This window comes from Heterodontus francisci, chromosome 5, assembly GCF_036365525.1.
Source record: "Heterodontus francisci isolate sHetFra1 chromosome 5, sHetFra1.hap1, whole genome shotgun sequence".
In the NCBI taxonomy this organism is placed as follows: Eukaryota; Metazoa; Chordata; class Chondrichthyes; order Heterodontiformes; family Heterodontidae; genus Heterodontus; species Heterodontus francisci.
Window position 1 is genome coordinate 194599247 of NC_090375.1, and position 26866 is coordinate 194626112.

The 26866-nt window shown below is 43.3% G+C and overlaps 1 protein-coding gene across 2 annotated transcripts in view; it reads right to left on the reverse strand.

The window, feature by feature from the left end:
- ano10a (anoctamin 10a) overlaps positions 1-26866 on the reverse strand; it is a 139330-nt gene that overhangs the window by 99575 nt on the left and 12889 nt on the right. For both annotated transcript variants that reach the window (XM_068032575.1, XM_068032576.1), the window contains exons 5-9: positions 26415-26534; positions 15535-16104; positions 10092-10147; positions 8662-8736; positions 3680-3862 (exon numbers count right to left, since the gene is read on the reverse strand). In XM_068032575.1, coding sequence (XP_067888676.1) covers positions 3680-3862; positions 8662-8736; positions 10092-10147; positions 15535-16104; positions 26415-26534 — 1004 coding nt within the window. The remainder of the gene's footprint in view (positions 1-3679; positions 3863-8661; positions 8737-10091; positions 10148-15534; positions 16105-26414; positions 26535-26866) is intronic.

Genomic DNA, 26866 nt, shown 5'->3' on the forward strand with positions numbered 1-26866 from the left:
GACACACACACACACAGAGCGACACACACACACACAGAGCGACACACACACACACAGAGCGACACACACACACACAGAGCGACACACACACACACAGAGCGACACACACACACACAGAGCGACACACACACACACAGAGCGACACACACACACACAGAGCGACACACACACACACAGAGCGACACACACACACACAGAGCGACACACACACACACAGAGCGACACACACACACACAGAGCGACACACACACACACAGAGCGACACACACACACACAGAGCGACACACACACACACAGAGCGACACACACACACACAGAGCGACACACACACACACAGAGCGACACACACACACACAGAGCGACACACACACACACAGAGCGACACACACACACACAGAGCGACACACACACACACAGAGCGACACACACACACACAGAGCGACACACACACACACAGAGAGAGAGAGAGCGACACACACACACACACAGAGAGAGAGAGCGACACACACACACAGAGAGAGAGAGAGAGCGACACACACACACAGAGAGAGAGAGCGACACACACACAGAGAGAGAGAGAGCGACACACACACAGAGAGAGAGAGAGCGACACACACAGAGAGAGACACACACACACAGAGAGAGCGACACACACACACACACAGAGCGACACACACACACACAGAGCGACACACACACACACACAGAGCGACACACACACACACACAGAGCGACACACACACACACACAGAGAGAGAGAGCGACACACACACACACACACACACACACAGAGAGAGAGCGACACACACACACACAGAGAGAGAGAGCGACACACACACACACAGAGAGAGAGAGCGACACACACACACACAGAGAGAGAGAGCGACACACACACACAGAGCGACACACACACACACACAGAGCGACACACACACACACACAGAGCGACACACACACACACAGAGAGCGACACACACACACACAGAGAGCGACACACACACACACAGAGAGCGACACACACACACACAGAGAGCGACACACACACACACAGAGAGCGACACACACACACACAGAGAGCGACACACACACACACAGAGAGCGACACACACACACACAGAGCGACACACACACACACAGAGCGACACACACACACACAGAGCGACACACACACACACAGAGCGACACACACACACACAGAGCGACACACACACACACACAGAGAGCGACACACACACACACAGAGAGCGACACACACACACACAGAGAGCGACACACACACACACAGAGAGCGACACACACACACACAGAGAGCGACACACACACACACAGAGAGCGACACACACACACACAGAGAGCGACACACACACACACAGAGAGCGACACACACACACACAGAGAGCGACACACACACACACACAGAGCGACACACACACACACAGAGAGCGACACACACACACACAGAGAGCGACACACACACACACAGAGAGCGACACACACACACACAGAGAGCGACACACACACACACAGAGAGCGACACACACACACACACAGAGAGCGACACACACACACACAGAGAGCGACACACACACACACAGAGAGCGACACACACACACACAGAGCGACACACACACACACAGAGAGCGACACACACACACACAGAGAGCGACACACACACACACAGAGAGCGACACACACACACACAGAGAGCGACACACACACACACAGAGAGCGACACACACACACACACAGAGAGCGACACACACACACACAGAGCGACACACACACACACACACACACAGAGACACAGAGACACAGAGAGAGCGACACAGACACACACACACAGAGACACAGAGACACAGAGAGAGCCACACACACACACAGACACAGAGACAGAGACACAGAGAGAGCGACACACACACAGACAGAGACACACACACACACAGACAGAGACACACACACACACAGACAGAGACACACACACACACACAGACAGAGACAGACACACACACAGACAGACACACACACAGACACACACACAGACAGACACACAGACAGACACACAGACAGACACACAGACAGACACACAGACAGACACACACACACACAGACACACACACAGACAGACACACACACACACAGACACACACACAGACAGACACACACACAGACAGACACACACACAGACAGACACACACACAGACAGACACACAGACAGACACACAGACACACAGACACACACACAGACACACACACAGACACACACACAGACACACACACAGACACACACACAGACACACACACAGACACACACACAGACACACACACAGACACACACACAGACACACACACAGACACACACACAGACAGACACACAGACAGACACACAGACAGACACACAGACAGACACACAGACAGACACACAGACAGACACACAGACAGACACACAGACAGACACACACAGAGAGAGAGAGAGAGAGATTTCAGGATAAGGCGTATGGACCAATAAACAATTGACTGTGCTATTTTAAAATCCACAAGAAAACCTGCTGCTGCCCATTTGAAAAGTAAAATACCAAGGGGCTAAACTCTTAACACAAATACACTTGCTGCAATCAGTTGGGGAGATGAACAGTGGGAACCACGTGGCCATAACAATGATGAAATTATGCTGTACACTTCCTATAATGGGGCTCCCAAAACTACAGTTAGTACTCTTAACTGTGGCCTAACCATTTCTTTATACAAATTTACCATTACTGTTTTCCTCTTGTACAGTCTGACCCTATCCATAAAACCTAAAAAACTACTGGCCTTTTTATCCTATGGCTTTACCTTCCTGCACTCACTCTTCCAAGAAATTATGTCTTTGTACCCTAGATCTCTCTGGTCTGTCAGCATCTTTGTATTTAGCATTTACGCTCAATCCTCACTTTTCCTCCCTCTATGTATTACTTCACACTCCTCTAATTTGATGTTCACCTGGACTGGTCTGTTCATTTCACTGAAGTAGCTCTGCCAGCTGTTCGACAAGGGTTTTTGCAAAAAGTTGAAGCTTACAACTTTCTACATGTTCGAAACAGTTATGTAAAATTGAACTGAACAGTTTCAACATTGTGCTACCAAGTGGATGCGATTAATAACCACCAGTGTAATGTTTGAGGGATTGCACCATGCCCAGGTGTGCAAACCCACTAAGAAATTAGAGTTCAATCTTGAGTCCAGGATCAGTCCGAGAATGAAGACATTTTTAAGGTTCAAAGGGGTCTGATGTAGTGACGTTGCAGCCTGGTTCATTTCACTGGGCAGCACAGTGGCGCAGTGGTTAGCACTGCAGCCTCACAGCTCCAGTGACTCGGGTTCAATTCTGGGTACTGCCTGTGTGGAGTTTGCAAGTTCTCCCTGTGTCTGCGTGGGTTTCCTCCGGGTGCTCCGGTTTCCTCCCACATGCCAAAAGACTTGCTGGTTGATAGGTTAATTGGCCATTAGCAATTGCCCCTAGGATAGGTAGGTGGTAGGGAAATATAGGGACAGGTGGGGATGTGGTAGGAATATGGGATTAGTATAAATGGGTGGTTAATGGTCGGCACAGACTCAGTGGGCCGAAGGGCCTATTTCAGTGCTGTATCTCTAAATAAAAAATAAAAAAATAAAAAACCTCATTACTGTGACGTAAACTCACCAAATATGTGTCCATTGTTCCTTCCAGCTTGATTTGGTCAGTTAATGGAAATTCTTTACCTTCATTTGATAATCCAAGCTTCTGCCTGATACTCCTTTTGCGCTGTTTTTGAAGGCAGTAAGGAAGTAAGGATTCCATAAACTGGTTGATTATTTGTGAGGTGATGAGTAAGGCAGCCAGATTCTAGAATAACACAAAATCAATTGGGCATGTTACAGATTATTTCTCTTCTTTTAAAAAAAATTTAGAAGTTTAAGATTTTTATTTCTTCTCATTGACCTTTCTCCCTTCAACCCAAAAGATCAGTTCAAAAGACGCTGGATGACTTTGTGCACCTTGCTCAAACAGCCATTACTCATACAAGCTCCAGCAGCGAATGCCTGAATACTACTGCATGTAGGGGTTTCACACCGTCACCTCATACTGTCGTCTTCATAGAATCACACAGCACAGAAGCTGGTTATTTGGCCCATTGTACCTGTGCCAGCTCATTGAAAGCTATCTAATTAGTCTCACTTCTGTGCTTTCTCTATAGCTGTACAATTTTTTTTCCTTTTCAAGTATTTATCCATTTCCTTTTAGAAAGTGACTATGGAATCTGCTTCCACTGCCCTTTCAGGCAGTGCATTGCAGATCACAACACTCACTGCATTAAAAAAAAAAATCCTCCTCTTCTACCCCCCACACCCCAGTTCTTTTACCAATTGTCTTAAAAGCTGTGTTCTCTGGTTACCAATCCTCATGCCAATGAAAACAGCTTCTCCCAATCTAATCAAAACTCTTCAAAATTTTGAATCTATTAAATCCCCTTAACCTTCTCTGCTCGAAGGACAATCCCAGCTTCTCCTGTCCCTCCACAGAACTGTAATCTCTCTTCAATTCTATCAAATCTCCTCTGTACCCTCTCCAGGCATAAACATCCTTCCTAAAGTGTGGTGCCCAGAACTGGACACAATCCTTCAGCTGGGCTCTAATCCAGTGATTTATAAAAGTTAAGCTTAACTTCCTTGCTTTTGTACTCGGTGTCTTTACTTATAGAGTCCAGGAGCACATATGCTTTCTTAATTTGTCCTGCCACCTTCAAAGATTTATATATTTGAACCCAGATCTCTCTGTTCCTGCACCCCTTTAAAATTGTACCAGAAAGACACCAAGCACACTTCAACCATCAGAAGCTGAAATATTAGCCAATTTTCTTTCCCCTAATGCAGTGACACTGAAGTCATCCAGCTAGGATCAGCTCAAATCAGTCCAGGCCAAGAATTAAACCAAAGAGCTTTCTGCTCTAGAAGACCGACTTACTGGCTGGTTCATCTTGCTGAGCCTTCAAGGGAGATCTAACTATCATTTTAAATCTTGAATTGTTTGTGCTCATGTCATTATTATGAGTTAGAGATTAGATTTATTACTTTCAATGATAGTGATTTTCAAACAATTGCAAGCCAGTACAAACATTAAGGACTGCAGCAGGAATAACAAATCATTATTCAGAATGCATTCAGAGTCATAGAGAGTCAGAGTCAAAAAGCACAGAAACAGGCCCTTTGGCCCATCGTGTCTGTGCTGGCCATCAAGCACCTAACTATTCTAATCCCATTTTCCAGCACTTGGCCTGTAGCCTTGTATGCAATGGCGTTTCAAGTCCTCATCTAAGCACTTCTTAAATGTTGTGAGGGTTCCTGCCTCAACCACCTCTTCAGGCAGTGCGTTCCAGATTCCAACCACCCTGAGTGAAATTTTTTTTCCTCAAATCCCCTCTAAACCTCCTGCCCCTTACCTTAAATCTATGCCCCCTGGTTATTGACCTCTCCGCTAAGGGAAAAAGTCTCTTCCTATCTAACCTATCAATGCCCCTCATAATTTTGTAGACCTCAATCATGTCCCCCCTCAGCCTTCTCTGCTCTAAGGAAAACAACCCAGCCTTTTCAGTCTCTCTTCATAGCTGAAATGCTCCAGCCCAGGCAACATCCTGGTGAATCTCCTCTGCACCCTCTCCAGTGCAATCACACCCTTCCTATAGTGTGGTGCCCAGAACTGTACACAGTACTCCAGCTGTGGCCTAACTAGCATTTTATACATCTCCATCGTAACCTCTCTGCTCTTATATTCTATGCCTCGGCTAATAAAGGCAAGAATCCCATATGCCTTCCTAACCACCTTATCAACCAGTGCTGTTGCATTCAGTGATCTATGGACATGTACACCAAGGTCCCTCTGACCCTCTGTACTTCCTAGGGTCCTACCATCCATTGTATATTCCTTTGCCTTGTTAGTCCTCCCAAAATGCATCACCTCACACTTCTCAGGATTAAATTCCATTTGCTACTGCTCCGCCCATCTTACCAGCCCATCTATATCGTCCTGTAATCTAAGGCTTTCCTCCTCACTATTTATGACACCACCAATTTTCGTGTCATCTGCGAACTTACTGATCATACCTCCTATCGTCACGTCTAAATCATTAATGTACACTACAAACAGCAAGGGTCCCAGCACCGATCCCTGTGGTACACCACTGGTCACAGGCTTCCCCTCACAAAAACAACCCTCGACCATCACTCTCTGCCTCCTGCCACTAAGCCAATTTTGCATTCAATTTGCCAAATTCCCCTGGATTCCATGGGTCTTACCTTCTTAACCAATCTCCCATGCAGGACCTTATCAAAAGCCTTACTGAAGTCCATGTAGACTACATCAACTGCTTTACCCTCATCTACACATCTAGTCACCTCCTCGAAAAATTCAATCAAGTTAGTTAGACACGATCTCCCCTTGACAAAGCCATGCTGACTATCTCTGATTAATCCCTGCCTCTCCAAGTGGAGATTAATCCTGTCCTTCAGATTTTTTTCCAATAGCTTCCCAACCACTGATATTAGACTCACTGGCCTGTAATTACCTGGTTTATCCCTACGACCCTTCTTGAATAATGGTACCACATTCACTGTCCTCCAGTCCTCTGGCACCTCTCCTGTGGCCAGAGAGGATTTGAAAATTTGTGTCAGAGCCCCTGCTATCTCCTCCCTTACCTCACATAGAAGCCTGGGATACATCTAATACGGGCTTGGAGATTTATCCACTTTTAAGCCTGCTTAAACTGCTAATACCTCCTCCCTTTCAATGCTAGTTTGTTCAAGTATATCACAATCCCTCTCCCGGATCTCTACACCTACATCGTCCTTCTCCATAGTGAACACAGATGAAAAGTATTAATTTTAGTCATGCAATTAAATGTTCCAGGGCATTTTATGTGGTGAGCATGAAGTGGGAGAAAGGTGGAGGGAGTTGAAGGAAAAAAATGATCAAACTGTATCTTTTGACTTTGGATTTTCTCTATGAAAAAGGCAGGGACAGATAGAGAGCAGAGTGGGTTTAGGGAAAGAATTCCAGAGCTAAACGTCTGATGGCTGAAAGCTTAGGCACAATGCTGCAGCAGAAGAATGAAAAGGTACACTTAGATCAGATTCAGAAGACTTGAAGGATTCAAGCTGGGTCTGGGAGCTGCAGCAGTCTCCTCTACATTGGGAAGACTAAATGCAGATCATGTGACTGCTTTGCTTGAACACCTCCGATCAGTCCAAAAGCATGACCCCGGGCCTCCGGTTGCTTGCCATTTCAACACTCCCCCCTCCCCCCCCCCCCCCCTGCTCTCATGCCAACATTTCTGTCTTTGGCTTGCTCCAGTGTTCCAGGGAACATCAACGCAAGCTCAAGGAGCAGCACCTGATCTTTCGATTAGGCACTCTCCAGCCTTGCGGACTGCACGTTGAGTTCAATAACTTCAGAGCATGACTGGCCTTTTTTCTAATATTTTATTTTTTAAATATGTGCCTGCTTTTCATGTAGTCAGAGCTGCTCATTATTCTGCTAATAACACTCTCTGGACTAATGCTTTGTCGTTCACCACAAAAATTAACATGCTCTTTGCCTTTGGCCCAGGACAGCTTTATTATTGAATGTCTCCTGCCCTCTACCCTATCGAACACCTTCCCCTTTGTTCTCTCCCCCACCCCCCTCCCCTTCACTTTCTTAAAACTTAATTCTTTTCTAACCGTTGCCAGTTCTGATGAAAGGTCACAGACCTGAAATGTTAACTTTGCTTCTCTCTCCACAGATGCTGCCAAACCTGTTGAGTATAACCAGCACTTTCCATTTTTATTTCAGATTTCCAGCATCTGCAGTATTTTGCTTTTATTATATCAGGGAGCTGCATGTCAGATTTGAAGTTTAGCGTTGGTTAAACACAGAAAAAAGAAATGCATTTCTATAGTGCCTTTTACAATGTTGGGATGTCCCAAAGTGCTTTACAGCCAATTAAGTACTTTTGAAGTACTGTTGTAATGTAGGAAATACTGCTGCCAATTTGTGCACAGTAAGGTCCCAAAAACGGCCAGATCATCTGCTTTTTTTTTTATATGTAAAAGAGAGGTTGATTGAGGGATACATGTTGGCTAAGGCACTGAAGCTGTTCATCTTTTGAGTTCAAAGAGAGAGAGAAGCTGGGTGGAAATTCAAATCGACATCTGAGGCACAAAGTTTCAGAATTATTCTGTCAGCAGTGAGCACGTGACAGTGTTCATCTACAACTGGACATCTGTCATCTAGTTAAATAACAAGGTGACCTTTGTGGATTAAGGACTGCAAGTGCGATGGTGGAGTTGGACATCAATGGTGCACACAAAGGAAGCAAGATTATACTGTGGACAATCAGTGGGCAACAGACAGTTAAAGAACAGAAAGAGGCCTAGAAGGACAAGCTATCAGGGGAAGATGTACACCAGGGCAGTGATTTACCCATTTGGATAACAAACATGCAGTACCAAAATCAGCAAATCTGAAGTATAAACAAAACAAGGAGAGATGCCACTTTTAGCAAAATCCTCCAGAACTAAAGTGGCTTTACGAAAGTCTTTTTTCCGCCCTCTATCAGTGACATTCAGCAGACAAATTAATCAAGCCACTTCAATTTCAAAATATTTTACCTGTCGCAGAAGTTTCATATCCTGAAGAATAAATGCGATATAGAAGAGGGATGCAAAACAGTTTATGAAATTGAACTGAAAAACAGAGAAGTGCACGTGTAAGGAAATGTTTAAGACAAGATTTTAAGTTGATGACAAAACTCCAACATGCACCATTAGTTTTCTAAAGAAAAACTCTTCAGTCAAGTTTCGGTTTCCTGCTGTTTATGTTGATAGTTACTTCAGCAGCATTGAAGTTAACTTGAGTCACGTTCAGCCAATAAATTTTGAGCATAATTATAAACAGTGTAGAGCCAGAGTCGTAATGGCACAGAAGGTAGTCATTTGGACCATCAAATCCAGCTCTTTGAGGAGCAATTCAGTCAGTCCCATTCCCCTGCTCTATCCCTGTAGCCCTGCAAGTATATTTATTATTGTTTGGTTGTGTGGCCAATCACATTAAATCAGTGTCTTCTGGTTCTCAACCAATCTGCCAATGGGAACAGTTTCTCCTCATCAACTCTGTCTAGACCCCACATGATTTTGAACACCTCCATCAAATCTCCACTTAATCTTCTCTTCTCCAAGGAGAACAACCCCAGCTTCTCCAATCTATTCACGTAAATGACTTCCCTCATCTTTGGAACTATTCTCATGAACCTTTTCTGCGCCCTCTCCAATGCCTTCACATCCTTCTTAAAGTGTGGTGCCCAATATTCCAGCTGAGGCTGAACCAGTGTTTGATAAAGGTGGGTTGAATGGCCTGTTTATGTACTGTAAAATTGCACATATGTAAAAGGTTGAGGCAACAATGATGTAGCCAACTGTAGATGAGTTGACTTTACAAATAAGGATCTGGGCCAATTTTAGTACTTCTGTCATTACCCAGTTTGGATCAGCTAGCTCTACACAGACAGCAGGACAAAGGAACAGGTGGAGACCATTCAATCCCTCGAGGCTTTTCTGTCATTCAATGAGATTATGCTTCATCCGTATTTTAACTCTATCCATCCACCTTGTTTCCATATCCTTTTTACACCCTTGACTAGCAGAAATACATCAAGCTCAGATTTAAAATTATTAGCTGACCTCCAGCACTTATACCACCTGTGTGGTGTTTCCTAACTTCTCTCCTGAATGGTCTGGCTTTAATTTTAAGGTTATGTCCCCTTGTCCTAGACTTTCCCCACCACTGGAACAAGATTCTCCCTACTTACCCTTATTAATTCCCTTCAAAAAGCTAAAAGCCTCAATCATATCACTCTTTAACCGTCTATATTTTAGGGAATAGAAGCTTAGTTTATGCAATTTCTCCTCAAAATATACTCCTTGGAGGCCTGGGTCCTTAGTACACCGTGAGTGACTTCTGATGTCGGTAGCAGTTTGACTAACCATTCTAGTTAAACATTAAAATAACGTTATTTAACAGATTTACAGACAAACATGCTTACCAGCAACACTTTCAGAACTAAATGATTCTGATAAGACGACTCAAGCCTGTGGTTTTCTACAATGCAAAATATGTATAACAGTCAACTATCACGTCAAATAAGGGTGATTCTTAAGGAGAGAACAAAGAGTAGAAAATCGTTCAAATATATTTTCTCAAGAAACAAGTACCGTACAATATTTCAATGATTATTTAGAAATTATCAGAGCCACGTTTTATTGGTTAGCATCTTTGTTGGTTTTACAATATCATTGTTGCCAAGTTGTCGAACAAAACCCAACAGAGTAACAATACCGCAGTAACAAACAGCCGAGGAGGTGCTCTTGAAAATGCAGAAGGGTCTCAGACTTTTGTGCCACTGTACATTTCCATATGGGTGGGGGGGGGGGTGACGGGCAGGGCGGTGGTGGGAGAAAGATTTTCACTGTTTGCTATGAAAATATTAATTTATTCAGTAGCATTAAGTTTAAATTAGAGGTTGCATCTTTACCAAGTTTAAAATGGCTGCTCAGGGACACCGTAACTCAAACAGTCACAAAATTCAGTTTGATTTGTGCATGAAATGTGCTTACTCTCTGTTACATACCATGAAATCTCTTGACCATATTCTACCTAGTGCACAGGGGCAGACTATTATGCAATTTTTGATTGTTACAATCTCTTAAGATAATGTAATGGAGATGCAAGAATGTTATCAAGTATGAAACATGACACCCAAGTGACTTGAAATAGTGCTTTAATAATAAAGACTGAAATATTCCCTATTTGAAGGCTCCTCATCCAGCGACAGAGGCATCTATAGGTAAGATCAGGAAAAGAAAAGAAAGAAAAGAAAATGAACGAAGAATGAAAAAGAATGGACAAATTAATCTGCAGTTATATAGCGCCTTTCACAACCTCAGGAAGTCCCAAAGTGCTTTACAGCGAATGAAGTACTTGTGAAGTGGAGTTACTATTGTACTGTAGGAAACGCGCCAGCCAATTTGCGCACAGCAAGCTCCCACAAACAGCAATGAAATATTGACCAGATCACCTGTTTTTGTGATGTTGATTGAGGGAGAAATGTTGGCCAGGACACCAGGGAAAATTCCCCTGCTCTTCTTCAAAATAGTGCCCTGGGATCTTTTACATCCACCTGAGATGGTGCCTCACTTTTAACATTTGATTTTCTGACTGCAAAGTAGTTATAACTGTATGCAAAGGTTCACCTGCTGTGGTCGAATGAAGGGGATGCAATGCAAAGTTCAGAATCCATAACCTAGCTCCAATTGGACTGCAATAGAACAACAGCTCACATTTATTTTGTGCCTTTAACATTGTAAAATGTCCGAAGTCACTTCACAGGAGTGCAGAGAAAATTTGACACCAAGCCACATCACTTCTAAGGAGATATGAGGGGTCTGGACAGAGTAGATAGCGAGAAACTGTGAAAGGATCGAGACTGAGAGGGCAAAGATTTAAAGTAATTGGTAAAAGAAGCAAAAGCAACATGAGGAAAACCTTTTTCACGCAGCGAGTGGTTAAGGTCTGGAATGCACTGCTTGAGGGTGTGGTGCAGGCAGGTGAATTGAAGCATTGAAATGGGAATTAGACTGTTATATGACAATGTGCAGGGTTATGGGAAGAACGCAGGGGAGTGGCACCAGGTAAAATGCTCTTTTGGAGAGCCGATGCAGACATGATGGGCCGAATGGCTTCCTTCTGCGCTGTAACATCGCTGAGATATTAGGACGGGCAATTGAAAGCTTGTTCAAAAAGGTAGGCTTTAAGGAGAGTGTCGCGGTGGGGGGGGGGCGCGGCAAAGGACACACACACACACACACAAAAATCCATTAGTTATAAAATGAGACAACTCGAGGATGTGATGCAGTATTTAAATGCAATTCCAAGGCTATATAAAATGAAACAGCATGATATTTATAATCTAATCAAATGGCGGAACAGGTTCAGGGGGCTGAATGGCCTCCTCCCATTCAAGAAGAATCTCTTTCATTGCCCGCTAAGCAACAGTTTCTCCACTGCATTAATCAGTACATATCAGGTCTGTAAATCTTGGAAGACACATTTCCCCCTCAGCAGATACCTGAGTAGTGGTGAAGTCCACAGTCATTCCTGCAAAGTAGTTGGATGTGTGTGTGCCAAATAGAGGAAATTCTGCACTTGTTTTATGTGATTTAGATAGTTGGGGTGAACTAATTTTTAAAACTAAATGGCTTGCCATGTGGCAAAGTTGAAGTCCGGTGACTACAACACATAACTGGTTGCATGGAATCAGACCAAGTAAGTCATTGTATTCAATGGAAAAAAGGGTCTCTTTATTGTTTAACCAGTTGGGTTAAAAACTGTTCGGCAGCTTGAGCATTTTATTTAAAATGTTAATATATGCAAATTAAAAAGCTGTAGAATGGACAATTTGAAAGTCAAGAAATCTGAGCCATTAAAGCAAATGTGTTCAGGATGAGGCATGCGATCAAATAGTAATAACTCACTCCATAAGGCACGAGAGCTGTTAAGCTCCAAGTCGGTTTGCATACAAACATACGAATTAGGAGCAGGAGTAGGCCACTCGGCCCTTCGAGCCTGCTCTGCTATTCAATAAGTTCATGCCTGTCCAACCTTTCCTCGTAAGACAGCCCACCCATGTCTAGTCAACCTTCTCTGTACTGCCTCCAACACAACGCATTTACATCGTTCCTTAAATAAGGAGACCAGTACTGTACACAGTACTCCAGATGGGGTCTCACCAATGCCCTGTACAGCTGAAGCATAACCTCCTTACTTTTGTATTCAATTCCCCTCATGATAAACAATAACATTCTATTAGCTTTCCTAATTACGTGCTGTACCTGCATACTAACCTTTTGCGATTCATGCACTAGGACATCAAGATCTCTCTGCATCTCAGAGCTCTGCAATCTCTCACCATTTAGATAATATATTCCTTTTTATTCTTCCTGCCAAAGTGGACAATTTCCCACTTTCCCACATTATACTCCATTTGCCAGGTCGTTGCCCACTCACTAACCTATCATTATCCCTTTGTAGCCCCCTTATGTCCTCTTCACAAGTTACTTTCCTACCTATCTTTGTTTCATCAGCAAATTTCGCAACCACACCTTCGGTCCCTTCCTCGAAGTCATTTATATAAATTATAAAAAATTGAGGCCCCAGCACAGATCCCTGTGGCACACCACTCGTTACATCTTGCCAACCAGAAAATGACCAATTTATGCCTAGTGTTTCCTGTTAGCTAGCCAATCTTCTATCCATGCCAAATATGTTACCCCCTACACCATGAGTTTTTATTTTCTGCAATAAACTTTGATGTGGCACCTTATCAAATGCCTTCTGGAAATCGAATTACAGTACATGCACTGGTTCCCCTTTATCCACAGCACATGTAACTCCCTCAAAGAACTCCAATAAATTGATTGAACATGATTTCCCTTTCACAAAACCATGTGGACTCTGCCTTATTATCTTGAATTTTTCTAAATGCTCTATTACATCTTTATTAATAGCTTCTAACATTTTCCCTAAGACAGATGTTAAGCTAAGTGGCCTGTAGTTTCCTGCTTTCTGTCTCCCTTTTTGAATAAAAGAGTTACATTCGCTATTTTCCAATCTAACAGAACTTTCCCCAAATCTAGGGAATTTTGGAAAATTAAAACTAACGCATCAACTATTTTACTAGCCACTTCTTTTAACACCCGAGGATGAAGTCCATCAGGACCCGGGGACTTGTCAGCCTGCAGCTCCAACAATTTGTTCAGTACCACTTCCCTGGTGATTGTAATTTTCTTGAGTTCCTCCCTCATTGCTAAGCTTCAGGATCTTTAGCCAAATCCATGACTGACCTATAATTTGCATCATCCAAATTGCATCTTAAAGGTTTATCGAGGGACAAGCCAATTGTTTCATTTGAATGCCCCCGTTGCTCAAACAGCAAGAAACACATTCTACAAAAGGGCATATTAAATTCTTGTGGATTATATTGTCTTATTTTTCAGTGGTCTGCTGATTGAAGTGGTAAATTAGATACCCAATGTATTATTTAGCCCGTCAATAAAACTGACCAAGCAGTTTAGCCTGTATGTTGTGGAGTGGGCATTAAAACATGAAGCAGTACATTTTAAGAAAAACAAAAATAAAATATACCTAAATGGCATCATAGAAAGATATCAAAGGACACAGACAAAAAAGAAAATCCTCAAAGTGCTGCAGTCCAGCTAAAAACAGTCATATAAACGACAAATGGTGTTGAGTTATTTTTTTATACATATGGCACTGGATATAAATTCAAGGAACTCATGTAGATTTTGTATAAGACATTGGTTAGACCATAGTAGTTGGAATAATGGATGTAGTCCTAGGAAGGATGGTAAAACAATTAAAAGGATACAATAAAGTATTATTCTAGTAAACCAAGGAATGATCAATGTAGTTATGAAGAACATTAATAGGGACCTAAGAGAGACTTTCAAAATTATGAAACATTTTAAAGATTAAAGAAATTGTTTCCACTAACTGATTAGAACAAAGATTGTCACTACAATGAAGGTGAAATTTAGAAGAAACGTTTTCACAGAGTTATTATAACATGGAATGTTCTACTGTAAGTAGCTATTGAGGCAGAGTCAGTAATCATTTAAAAAAGGGAATTAGATAAGCGTTTCAAAAAGAATACAAAGGGTAAGGGCAGGAAAATAGGATTTGAGCCCATGTTGAAAGTTGGCACAGGTACAGTGGAACAATTCACCTCCTTCTGTACTGTAATTTCTACAAATGAGTTTACTCTTTGGAAAATGTTGCCACTGTTGCAACTTTCATTATTCTACAACTGGCACTATAGCAAGCTGACCAGCTCAGAGTCTTGGCGATTAAGTTGATCAGAAGCCCAGAGTCTTCGTGATTGTTGACTCATTAACTGACTACTGTTTCTCTGTTTTTACATATACTTTGCTCCAGAATGAAAAGGAGTTAAAAACAATCAGTAGTGTATCAAATAAACGTAGATCACCCTCCAAAGATTTTCTCGCCACCGTAGCAGCCACAACCATAGAATCATAGAATGTTGCAGCACAGGAGGCCGTTCACTCCACCGTGCCTGTGCTGAATCTTTGCAAGAGTTATCCAAGTAATCCCTCTCCCCCTCCATTCCCCATTACTTTCAAATCTTTCAAGTATTTACCCAATTCCACTTGGAAAGTTACTGTTAAATCTGCTTCCATCACTCGTTTATGCAGTGCATTCCAGATCATCATAACTCACGATGTACAAAAAAAACTCTCATCTCTCCTCTGGTTCATTTGCCAATTATCATAAATAGAACTCATTAGTTCAGTTAATGTAGAAATTGGTCAGCTTTAATTGTACAATAAAATAAATTAATGCAAGGACTTTAAACTCAAGTGACCTCACCATTGAGACCAGTCTGTACTTACCCCATGACGTTAAGTATTCAGCAGCTTGTCTGTAGATGCGATTCATGATTTCAATAACTAAAGCATAAATGACACTGGGGAGATACAGCAGGACGGAGCTGAATACTGTCTCAGCCTCTTTATCATAGGCTAAGGCCTGTTCCTCCATGTGAAAGTATACCATCATAACTAAAAGGCAGACGTAGAGGCTCAAGCAGACAAAGGGCACGGAAACCAGGTAGATGCGCAGCTGCCTCTTGTAATGAGGATATGTGGGCTCTTTTCTGCCAGTTGCTGGATTCACTCCCAACTTTCCATGAAAACCAGGCCGAGGTTCTTCAAACGTTTTCTTCATCGTCAGCGTCCCCCACTTATAGGCAAGTTTAGCGCACCAACGCTTCCAGACTTCCAGGACGATGGTCGACCACACAAGGTTGAAGGTGGCAAACAATATGAACTTATCGTAATCTTCCCATGTAAATATATAGTAAGGCACTCCAATTGCAGCCATGGGAAACAAGGCAATGGTGAAGTACTCCAAAAAAGCAAAATAGAGCGCAATACTCTGTCCAAAGTATTTCTGGATCACATCTGCAAAAGAAAAAAAAATAGAATTACTAACCATTAAAAACAGGAAATACACAATTTTGAAATGTACTGATGGAAGCCAAGACCAACTTAAATATTTGAATTTCAGCCCAACACTCCTGATATTCCTGCTGACACACTGGCCATCAACACCCATGCACAATTTCCTAAACATTTGCCAGATCTCTTGTTGCATTTCTTGTGGTCTTCGTTATTTGTTTGTGACCAACAGGGATGATGTACCTAGTAAATTAGAAAGTATTAAAGGGTCACAAATTAATAGCAAATAAGTCAATCTGTGCCTTATTGCACATCATTCTGCAATTGCAAACTGGGATTTTGGGAATCAAATTACCCAACTTTTTTCATTCTTCTGTGAAGTACATCACAGAAATTTGCATATAATTTTGCTTGCAGTTACATTGGATGGACATGAAGTGCAACGGATAGAAAGTGTGCACAACAGCGCCATTTGTAGATGATTTTATGTACACTGGTAGATCTCCTGTGGTGTTGGCCACTGTTAATTGAACGATGTGCTGTTGAATAACCAGACTGTATGACTTGCAATGTAGAAGTGAGATGACATCAACTGTAATAAAAGATAGGCAAATGTGATAAAGTACTTTAACAACTAGGTTATATTTATCAGGAAAGACTGAACAGGCTGGGACTCTTTTCTCAACACAGGATCTTAATGACCTCCAACAGGCCAGCCATGAAAGTATTTAATAGGTAAATCCAATATGGAATTCAGGAAAACTTCTTTACTCCAAATGGTGAGTATGCAGAGCTTACATGAAGTAGCTGAGGCAAATAGCACAGATGTATTTAAAGGAGAAGTTAGACAAAAACATAAAAAATAGGAGCAGGAGCAGGCCATACGGACCTGCTCCGCTATTCAAACAAGATCATGGCTGATAGTCTAATTCAGTACCCTGTTCCCGCCTTCTCCCCATATCCCTTGACCCCTTTGGCATCAAGAAATATATCTATCTCCTTCTTGATTATATTTAATGACTTGGCCACCACTGCCCTGTGCGGTAGAGAATTCCACAGGTTCACCACACTGAGTAAAGAAATTTCTCCTCATCTCGGTTCTAAATGGCATACCCCGTATCCTGAGACTGTGACACCTGGTTCTGGACTCCCCAGCCATCGGAACATCCTCCCTGCATCTAGCCTGTCCAGTCCTGTTAAAATTTATAGGTTTCTATGAGATCCCCTCTCATTCTTCTAAACTCTTGTGAATATAGGCCTAGTCCACCCAATCTCTTCTCATATGTCAATCCTGCCATCCCAGGAATCAGCCTAGTAAATCTTCTTTGCACTCCCTCCACGGCAAGAACATCCTTCCTCAGATAAGGAGACCAAAACTGCACACAATACTCCAGATGTGGTCTCACCAAGGCCCTCTATAATTGCAGTAAGACATCCTTGCTCTTGTACTCAGATCCTCTTGCAATGAAGGCCAACATATCATTCGCCTTCCTAATTGCTTGCTGCACCTGAATGCTTGCTTTCAGCGACTGGTGTACAAGGACACCCAGGTCTCATTGCACCTCTCCCTTTCCCAATCTATCACCATTCAGATAATAATCTGCCTTTCTGTTTTTACAACCAAAGTGGATAACCTCACATTTATCCACATTATACTGCATCTGCCATGCATTTTCCCAGTCACCCAACTTATCCAAATCACATTGGAGCCTCTTTCCATCCACCTCATAGCTCACTATCTCCCACCACCCAACCCCCCCCCCCACAGCTTTGTGTCGTCTGCAAACTTGCAAATGTTACCTTTAATTCCCTCACCCAAGTCATTAATATATATTGTGAATAGCTGGGGCCCAAGCACCGATCCCTGTGGTACTCCACTAGTCACTGCCTGCCACCCGGAAAAAGACCCATTTATTCCTACTCTCCGTTTCCTGTCTGTCAACCAATTCTCAATCCATGCCAGTAGATTACACCCAATCCCATGTGCTTTAATTTTGCACGCTAACCTCTTATGTGGGACCTCATCAAAAGCCTTCTGAAAATCCAAATACACCATGTCCACTGGTTCTCCCTCATCTATTCTACTAGTTACATCCTCAAAAAACTCCAGTAGATTTGTTAAGCATGATTTCCCTTTTGTAAACCCATGCTGACTTTGCCCAATCCCATTTATGCTTTCCAGGTGTTCTGCGATCACATCCTTTATAATAGAATCTAGCACATTCCCTACTACTGATGTAAGGCTAACTGGTCTGTAGTTCCCTCTTTTTTTCTCTCCCTCCTTTTTTAAAATAACAAACATACGAGGGAGAAAGGAGAAGGTGCTTATGCTGATGGGGGTGAACAGAAGATTGGTGGGAGGAAGCTTGTGTTAAGCGTAAGCATTGACAGAGTAACGAACTTGCATCAAACTCCCATCTGTGCTGGGAAACCAACTTCAAAATGCCACCTGCCACCACTGGGCTTTGGACACTATGGACACCCCACCCCCCGCTTCCCCACTTGCTTGCTGCAGGTCTTCTGGTCCTACTAACCACTCACTCACTGGTCGCCTCTCCCTACTGAGAATATGGCTCATCAAGCTCGACCCAAGTCAATTGCCACTCTCCCAAACTGAGATTCCAATACTGATTCTAAATGCATTTTTAAAAAATATAAACCTGTAACTGCTAACCTTAATCAGCTTACAACAATGGGACCTGATGGGAGGGAGTAGGGGTATGTTCTGGAGAGGCAAGACCCCCAAAAGCACATTATGTTCTTTAATGAAAGGCAGGCAGGTGCGACTTATAAAGGGTGCACCATGCTTATCAGCCTTCTGCCCCAAATAATGGAAAGAGCAAGAACCTGAGGGAAAGGCAGGTTGTGTATCTGGTGCATACAGCATGCCTCCGTTCAAAAAGTAAAGACAGTGACAACAGACAAATATTCTCTTTTCCTCATTCTGGGCATCCTCCACATCCCATAACAGACTGACCAAGTATCACAAATATGAAAAAGCGGGAACCCTCGCAAGACAAAAAAGACTACAACCACTGGGACAGATCTGACAAAACGTGGATCATTTGTGTCACCCCTCCCAAATTCCTTCGTTGACTCGACATCTTTTTATATTAATTATGCCTCTATGAAATGCCTAATGACGTCTTGCTATGTTAGAGGCATTAAATAATTTTCAGTCCTGATGCCTACCGTTGTCCTTGCCACAAATGTTAATTGATCTGTGCTTTTACCATCTTGTTTTTCAGAACATAAGAACATATGAAATAGGAAGAGGAGTGGGCTATGTGGCTCCTCGAGCCTGTTCCACCATTCAATAAGATCATGTCTGAAATTCATCAACTACTCCACTTTTCTGCCCCTATCTCTTGATTTCCTTAATGCCCAAAAATCTATCGATCCTAATCTTGAATATATTCTCAATGGCTGAACATCTGCAGCCCTCTGGAGTGGAGAAGTCCAGAGATTCACAAACCACTGAGTAAAGAAATTTCTCCTCACCTCAGTCCAAAATGGCCAAACCCTAACCCTGAAACTAAGACCCCGAGTTCTAGACTGTCCAGCCAGGGGAAACAGCCTTTCAGTATCTATCCTGTCAATCCCTCCAAGGATTTTTGTTTTTTTACAACTTGTCAATGGGATCACCTCTCATTTTTCTAAACTGCAGAAAATCTTACTCATTCTCTCCTCATTGATTCCTGAGCCAAGACAACTGCCCAATCTAATGATCCTTTGTTGCACCCTCCAAGGCAATTATATTCTTCCTTAACTAAGGGGACCAAAATTGTACATGGTACCCCAAGCATAGTCTCAACAAAGTCCTATGTAATTACAGTAAGACTTCCTTACTCATTCTCCAACTGTCTTGCAATAAAGACTAACGTACCATTTGCCATCCGAATTACTCATGATAGTAGCATGTTAGCTTTGTGATGAGTGCACAAGCACCCCCACAAATCCCTCTGCATACCAACATTTACCTGTCTCTGCCACCCGGAAAAAGACCCATTTATTCCATTATACATTTACCAGTCTCTGGTAAATGGCAGTTCCGAAGAAGGGTCACTGACCCGAAACGTTAACTCTGCTTCTGTCTCCACAGATGCTGCCAGACCTGCTGAGTATTTCCAGCATTTCTTGTTTTTATTTCAGATTTCCAGCATCTACAGTATTTTGCTTTTATTTTAATTTACCAGTCTCTCCCCTTTAAATTAATATTCTTTCTACCAAAGTGGATAATTTCACATTTCCCCACATTATACTCTACCTGCCACCTTCTTGCCCAATCACTTAACAAGTCTATATCTCTTTGCAGCCTCAGTTTCCTCCTGAGAGCTTATTTGTTTGTTTCAGATTTTCGGTGTTTCTCTGTCCACGTCTATTTCCAGGCTGCTTTGAATGAGCTGTAGCATTCCGACTGGCTCTACGTAGAGATGACTATACCAATCTGGCGTGGTATTGCCAGGTTTAAATGACAAGCTTGTCAGATGCAACAATGGCACTGCTCATATTTCTTGCACCTTTGAAATCTGACCTCCCTGACATACAGAGGAATCATTGAGGCAAATATTCCATTGGCACTTGTCTATCTCCATTAGGAGTACAGAACTTAGTGAACTAAGGCCTAGGTTGGGTTTTCAAAAGAAGGCGGTGAAACAGCTAGTTTCTTTGTTGAAGCAACAGGGGCCAGGACACTTTGAGAGAGGAAGATAAAAGCTCATGTCTTGCAAGCCTGACAAGCCTCATACAAGCAGCAACTTGTGAACATAAATTGATCAGCCCTTGTAAAAGTTGGGAAGAGAGCTGGCTTCCCATTGCACGCCTAGAGCAGTCTGTTCATGGCCAACTTTAAGCATTTGTGAAAATTCTGACAGAACATTTTCCAGGGTATGTGTTTTGTTTATACGGACTGACAGTACAAATAAAACATTTGAAAATGTGGATTGCATTCCCATTCTCTTCCTAAATTTCATCAAGGAGTTTCTACTCAAAAATAATTTTGGTGAATCATTTTAACGCATTTCAGGTTCCACCAGATTTTGTCCTTTACTTTCAAACCTTATCTAGCCAAATGTGATTTTTTTTGTTTAAACTTGACCACACAGGGAGTAAAAGTTGTATAGGAAGAGGTGTACGAGGGCATTCCAGGAGCAGCACCAGGCAAACCTAAAAATAAAGTGTCAGCCTGGTGAAGCTACAACACAGGACTACCTGCGTGCCAAACAGCAGAAGCAGCATGCAATAGACAGGGTTAAGCGATCCCAAAACCAGATCTAAGCTCTGCAGTCCTGCTACATTCCATCATGAATGGTGGTGGACAATTAAACAACTGAGGGGAGCAGGAGGATCCACAAATATCCCCATCCTCAAAGATAGGGGAGCCCAGACATCAGTGCAAAAGATAAGGCCGAAGCATTTACATCCATCTTCAGCCAGAAATGTCGAGAAATCTCCTCCCAAGATCCCCAGCATCACAGATGCCAGTCTTCAGCCAATCCAATTCACTCCACATGATATCAAGAAACGGTTGAAGGCACTGGATACTGTAAAGGCTATGGGCCCTGACAACATTCCAGCAATAGTACTGAAGACTTGTGCTCCAGAACTAGCCACAGTCCTAACCAAGCTGTTCAAGTGCAGCTGCTACACTGCAATGTGGAAAATTGCCCAGATATGTCCTGTGCACGAAAAGCAAAATAAATCCAACCTGGCCAAGTCTACTCCCGAGCAAAGTGATGGAAGGTGTCAGTGACAATGCTATCAAGCAGCACTTGCTTAGCAATAACCTGCTCAGTGACGCTCAGTTTGGGTTCTGCTAGGGCCACTCAGCTCCTGACCTCATTACAGTCTCGGTCCAAACATGGACAAAAGAACTAAACTCCAGAGATGAGGGGGAGAGTGACTGCCCTTGACATCAAGGCAGCATTTGAGAGGGTATGGCATCAAGGAGCCCTAGCAAAACTGGAGTCAATAGGAATCAGGGAGAAAACTCTCCACTGGTTGGAGTCATACCAAGCACAAAGGAAGATGGTTGTTGATGTTGGAGGTCAATCATCTCAGTCCCAGGTGTTCCTCAGAGCAGTGTCCTAGACCCAACCATTTTCATCTGCTTCATCAATGACCTTCCTTCCATCATAAGGTCAGAAGTGGGATGTTCGCTGATGATTGCACAATGTTCAGCACCATTCACAGGCTGCTTCAGTATCTGAGGAGCCATATCCATATGCAGCAAGACCTGGACAACATCCAGGTTTGGGCTGATAAGTGTCAAGTAACATTCACGCCACACAAGCGCCAGGCAATAACCATCTCAAACAAGAGAGAATTTAACCATCTCCCCTTGACAGTCAATGGTATTACCATCGCTGAATTCACCACTATCAACATCCTGAGGATCACCATTGACCAGAAACTGAATTGGACCAGTCACATAAATACTGTGGCTACAAGAGTAGGTCAGAGGCAGGGAATTCTGCAGCAAGTAAATTACCTTCAGTCTCCCTGATGCCAGTCCACTTCTACAAGGCACAAGTCAGGAGTGTGATGGAATACTCTCCACTTGCCTGGGTGGTGCAGCTCCAATAACACTCAAAAAGCTTGATACCATCCAGGACAAAGCAGCCCACTTGTTTGGCACCCCCTCCACCACCTTCAACATTCACTCCCTTCACCACCACACAGTGGCAGCAGTGTGTACCATCTACCAGGTGCACTGCAGCAACTCACCAAGGCTCCTTAGACAGCACCTTCCAAACCCACAACATCTACCAACTAGGACAATGGCAGCAGATGCATGGGAACATCACCATCTGCAAATTCCCATCCAAGCCACACACTATCCTGACTTGGAACTATATCGCCATTCCATCACTGTCGCTGGATCAAAATCCTGGAACTCCCTTCCGAACATCACTGTTGGTGGATCTGCACTCCAAGGACTGCAACGGTTCAAGAAGGCAACTCACCATCACCTTCACAAAAGCAATTAGGGATGGGCAATAAATACAGGCCTAGCCATCCCACATACGGATAAAAAAAAAACCTGAAGTTAAAAGACTGTAATATTCATCATTCTTTCTCACTTTAAAAAAAGCAAAATACCTTTAGAGATATTTACTGTCACTCTAGCAATGATTTGTATTGACACACAGCTCAGGGCAACTGGACTGTCAATAACTGCCAGCCTTGCCCACAATGTCCACATCCTGAGACAAAAAATGAATATAGATCAAGATAGATGCTAGATCAAAATCCTGGAACTCCTTCCATAACAGCATGGTGGATGTACCCGCACCAGATAGACTGCAGCGGTTCAAGAAGGAAGCTCACCACCACCACCACTTCAAGGGCAATTGGGGAAGGGCAACAAATGCTGGCCTTGCCGGTGATGCCCATATCCCATGAAAGAATTTTTTTTTTTTTTTAAAAAGAGGTGGGGCTGTATGTTGACAGCAGACATGTGGAGTCACCAATGGAGTACATGTATATGGAGTTACATCATTGAGGAACTCCAGAAATGATTCTGGAGGAAGAAAGAAGTTATTTTTTTAAAATTTGTTCATGGGATGTGGGTATCGTTGGCTAAGACAGCATTTATTGCCCATCTCTAATTGCTCTTGAGAAGGGCAATTGATGGAGATATGTTGATTGCATGTGAAGAGGCAGCAGTGCAAACGTGCAAGGGCAGACTGACGGAGAGGAACTATGGAGGAGAATGGGGGTAATTGACCATTTTCAACATTACAGTGGACAATCAGAAGGAATAAAATGCCACATCTGAAGTCACTGAGTAACAGACCAGCTGAACATCACTTCCCAAAATCTACTTGAGCAAACCTTTCAGGTGCACTCCAGTCCCCACTTCACAGACACAATCTTCCCCCTCCACTCCAGAGAGGTACCTTACCCTCCTTCTATCCCTTCCACGTCACTGGGTACTCTTCCTCTTCAACACCTCTAGTCTAGAGAAACTTTCCCGCTCCAATCCCCCACTTCACAAACACTGCCGCCTTAATGTGATCCCATCAGCAACTCCTACTCGACGGTGCTGCTTTGTTCAGGCGGTGTAATCTGCTCTGCAAGCAGAAATTCCTGATCGTGTGACCAGGAATCTCCAATTGCAGCCCAGTCCCAAATGATGTAGGAAGTCAGTATTGCCATCACTGTCAGCCAATGAGTTGAAGACAGGCGAGGCGGACAGCAAGACTCACAGAAAGCAGTCTATTTACAACAAAAAAAGTTTATTTACTCAGCAGTGTCCCTATAACCTGTTTCTATGAACTTATTCCTTTTGTTTTAGAATAACCAATGAGGAGGCCCCTCAACGTTCCAGGTACTTTGGCACAGGTCTGGCCCATACTCCACTCCTGTGCCGTGGCGGTCACCTGAGCCATTTTCCACTTTATCTGGAGATGCAAAATGGACCGGGTCCGGAGGGACACAATGTTCAAACCACTGGATAAAAGCTGAAAAAACGTACCCAACATTGCCCTCACCCTGATGACCACCTTAGTGTGCAACTGTATCAAGCTGTGCTTACAGCCCCAGTACACAAACACCAAGTGTCACTACATGCTGAGGTTCTCTGTCCTCAATGTTTGCGAAGGATGGGTCTGGCCACATTGCCGCAGAATGCTCCATCCAGTTGGATCGTGCCGTACCACCTATCCTTCGTGGAAAAGTTTCTGCAGAAAAACACCTTTGACCACCAATCCATCAGACAGGGTCTGCATGGAATGTCCTCAAGGCCTTACGGGAAAATGAGATGGTGGATCCTGTCAGATGGTTCCCCAAGCAGACTGCCAAAGTCATTTAGCAGAATGCCTCATCACCAGAACTTTCAAACAAGCACCAAGACGTAGCTTGGCTGGTGGTGAGAAGAGCCCTCCCCGTCAGATTCTTCCTGCACGCCCGGAATCTCTCAGTCTCCGCAGGCTGCCCTCCGGGTGACTGTGGTGAGGAAGAGACTGTTGCCCACCTCCTTCTGGAATGTGCCTTTGCAAAGCAGGTGTGGAAAGAGATGCAGTGGTTTTTGTTGAGGTTCATCCCAAGCAGCTCTGTAACAGAGGAATCGGTGTTCTACGGGTTATTCCCAGGGACGCACACCGAGATAAACATCAACTGCTGCTGGAGGACCATCAATTTGGTGAAAGACGCTCTTTAGTCTGCCCGAAACTTACTGGTCTTCCAGTGCAAAAAGTTGCCCACGACCGAGTGTTGCAGACTGGCACATTCCAAGGTCCAGGACTACGTGCTGAGGGACGCAGTAAAGCTTGGGGCAGCCGCGGCAAAGGATCAATGGGAAAAGACCACTGTGTAAGGTCCTCCCGCCATAGTGAACCGAGGAGCTGGATCCATGGGAAACCCCTCGGGCTGGACACAGCAAAAATGGGTTTTCTGTAAAATGTATTTTGCATGCAAAATGGAATGGAAGGGTTGTGAGGCAACTCACTCCTGTATTGAAGAAAACAGATTTCTTTTGCACTTTCTGGGATGTCACTTTGGTGCTGTTTTGAACTGTTTTGTAATTTTTTTGTTTTTTTTTACAGAATTTTATGAAGAAAGTATATTTGAGAAAAAAAGTTCGAGACACTGTGAAGAGGAGATTCTTTTTTTTGTTTTTAAGATGAATACAGCATGTTGCTGTGATCTGGAATGCGCTGCCTAGAAGGACGGTGGAAGCAGATTCAACAGTAACTTTCAAAAGGGAACTGGATAAATACTTGAAGGGGAAATAAAATTTGCAGGGGCTATGGGCAAAGAGCAGGGGAGTGGGACTAATTAGATAGCTCTTTCAAAGAACCAGCACAATCACAATGAGCTGATTAGTCTCCTTTTGTGCTGTACCAGTATAATCAATTTTAACTACAGCAAGGAGAACTCATAACTGAAAGTACAGCAGCACCTTCTGATAAAACTGGGTGATTTCTCCAGTAAAATGCAGGTGAGTGGAGGATAGTTACATACTACAAACTATGCGCTTAAAATCAATCCCAGTCACTTAGTCTCCAGGCATGATTGACAGGGGAATTACCCAATCATCTCCATTCTGGCTGGGAATAATGGTGTCAGGACATGCAGCCAATGAAGTATCAGGAGAAAGAATGCCAGTGCACAGAGCACAGTAATTCCTGGCCAGATGCTTTGGAGCAGTAAATAAGCTGTTTCAATACAAAGTTGTGAAGGCAGATTCTCTGCTCCAGGGAACAAATACTGCATATACACTAAAATATTTGGCTGCATTGCTGATTATGGTAACTTGGAGTTTTCACGCAAATAAGACTTTGGATGATTTACCTCATTCATGAACTTACCAAGAGGCTGTAAGGCAACCTTTACCTGCCTATACCAGATGAAGCTGAGCTTTTTCAGTTCTGCCGGGTCATGTAGAGGATAGAGTTGAATTAGAAGTCCACTGGTTTGCAAACGGCGAACTAGATGAAAATACACATTGCTCTTATTTCACAAGTGTCATCCAAAAGACTCGAGGTATAAAAATGTTGCAAATACACAAAATGTTGATAACAGTAACATTCAAGGTTGATTGCAGTGAAAACTGACAGTTCTGTATTACTGTATGTGAACAAATGAAGTTATTTACAAAAGATCCCTGTTCCCGTGCATTTCTACATGCAAGGGAGAGTATAAAACCTTGAAGTTAAAGGACCTGGAACAAAACTAACAATTTTGCATGGAGTTGGTCACAAGTCTAACATACAGCAAAACCATTTGACACAAAACATTGGGTCTAGTTGTACAATGCAAC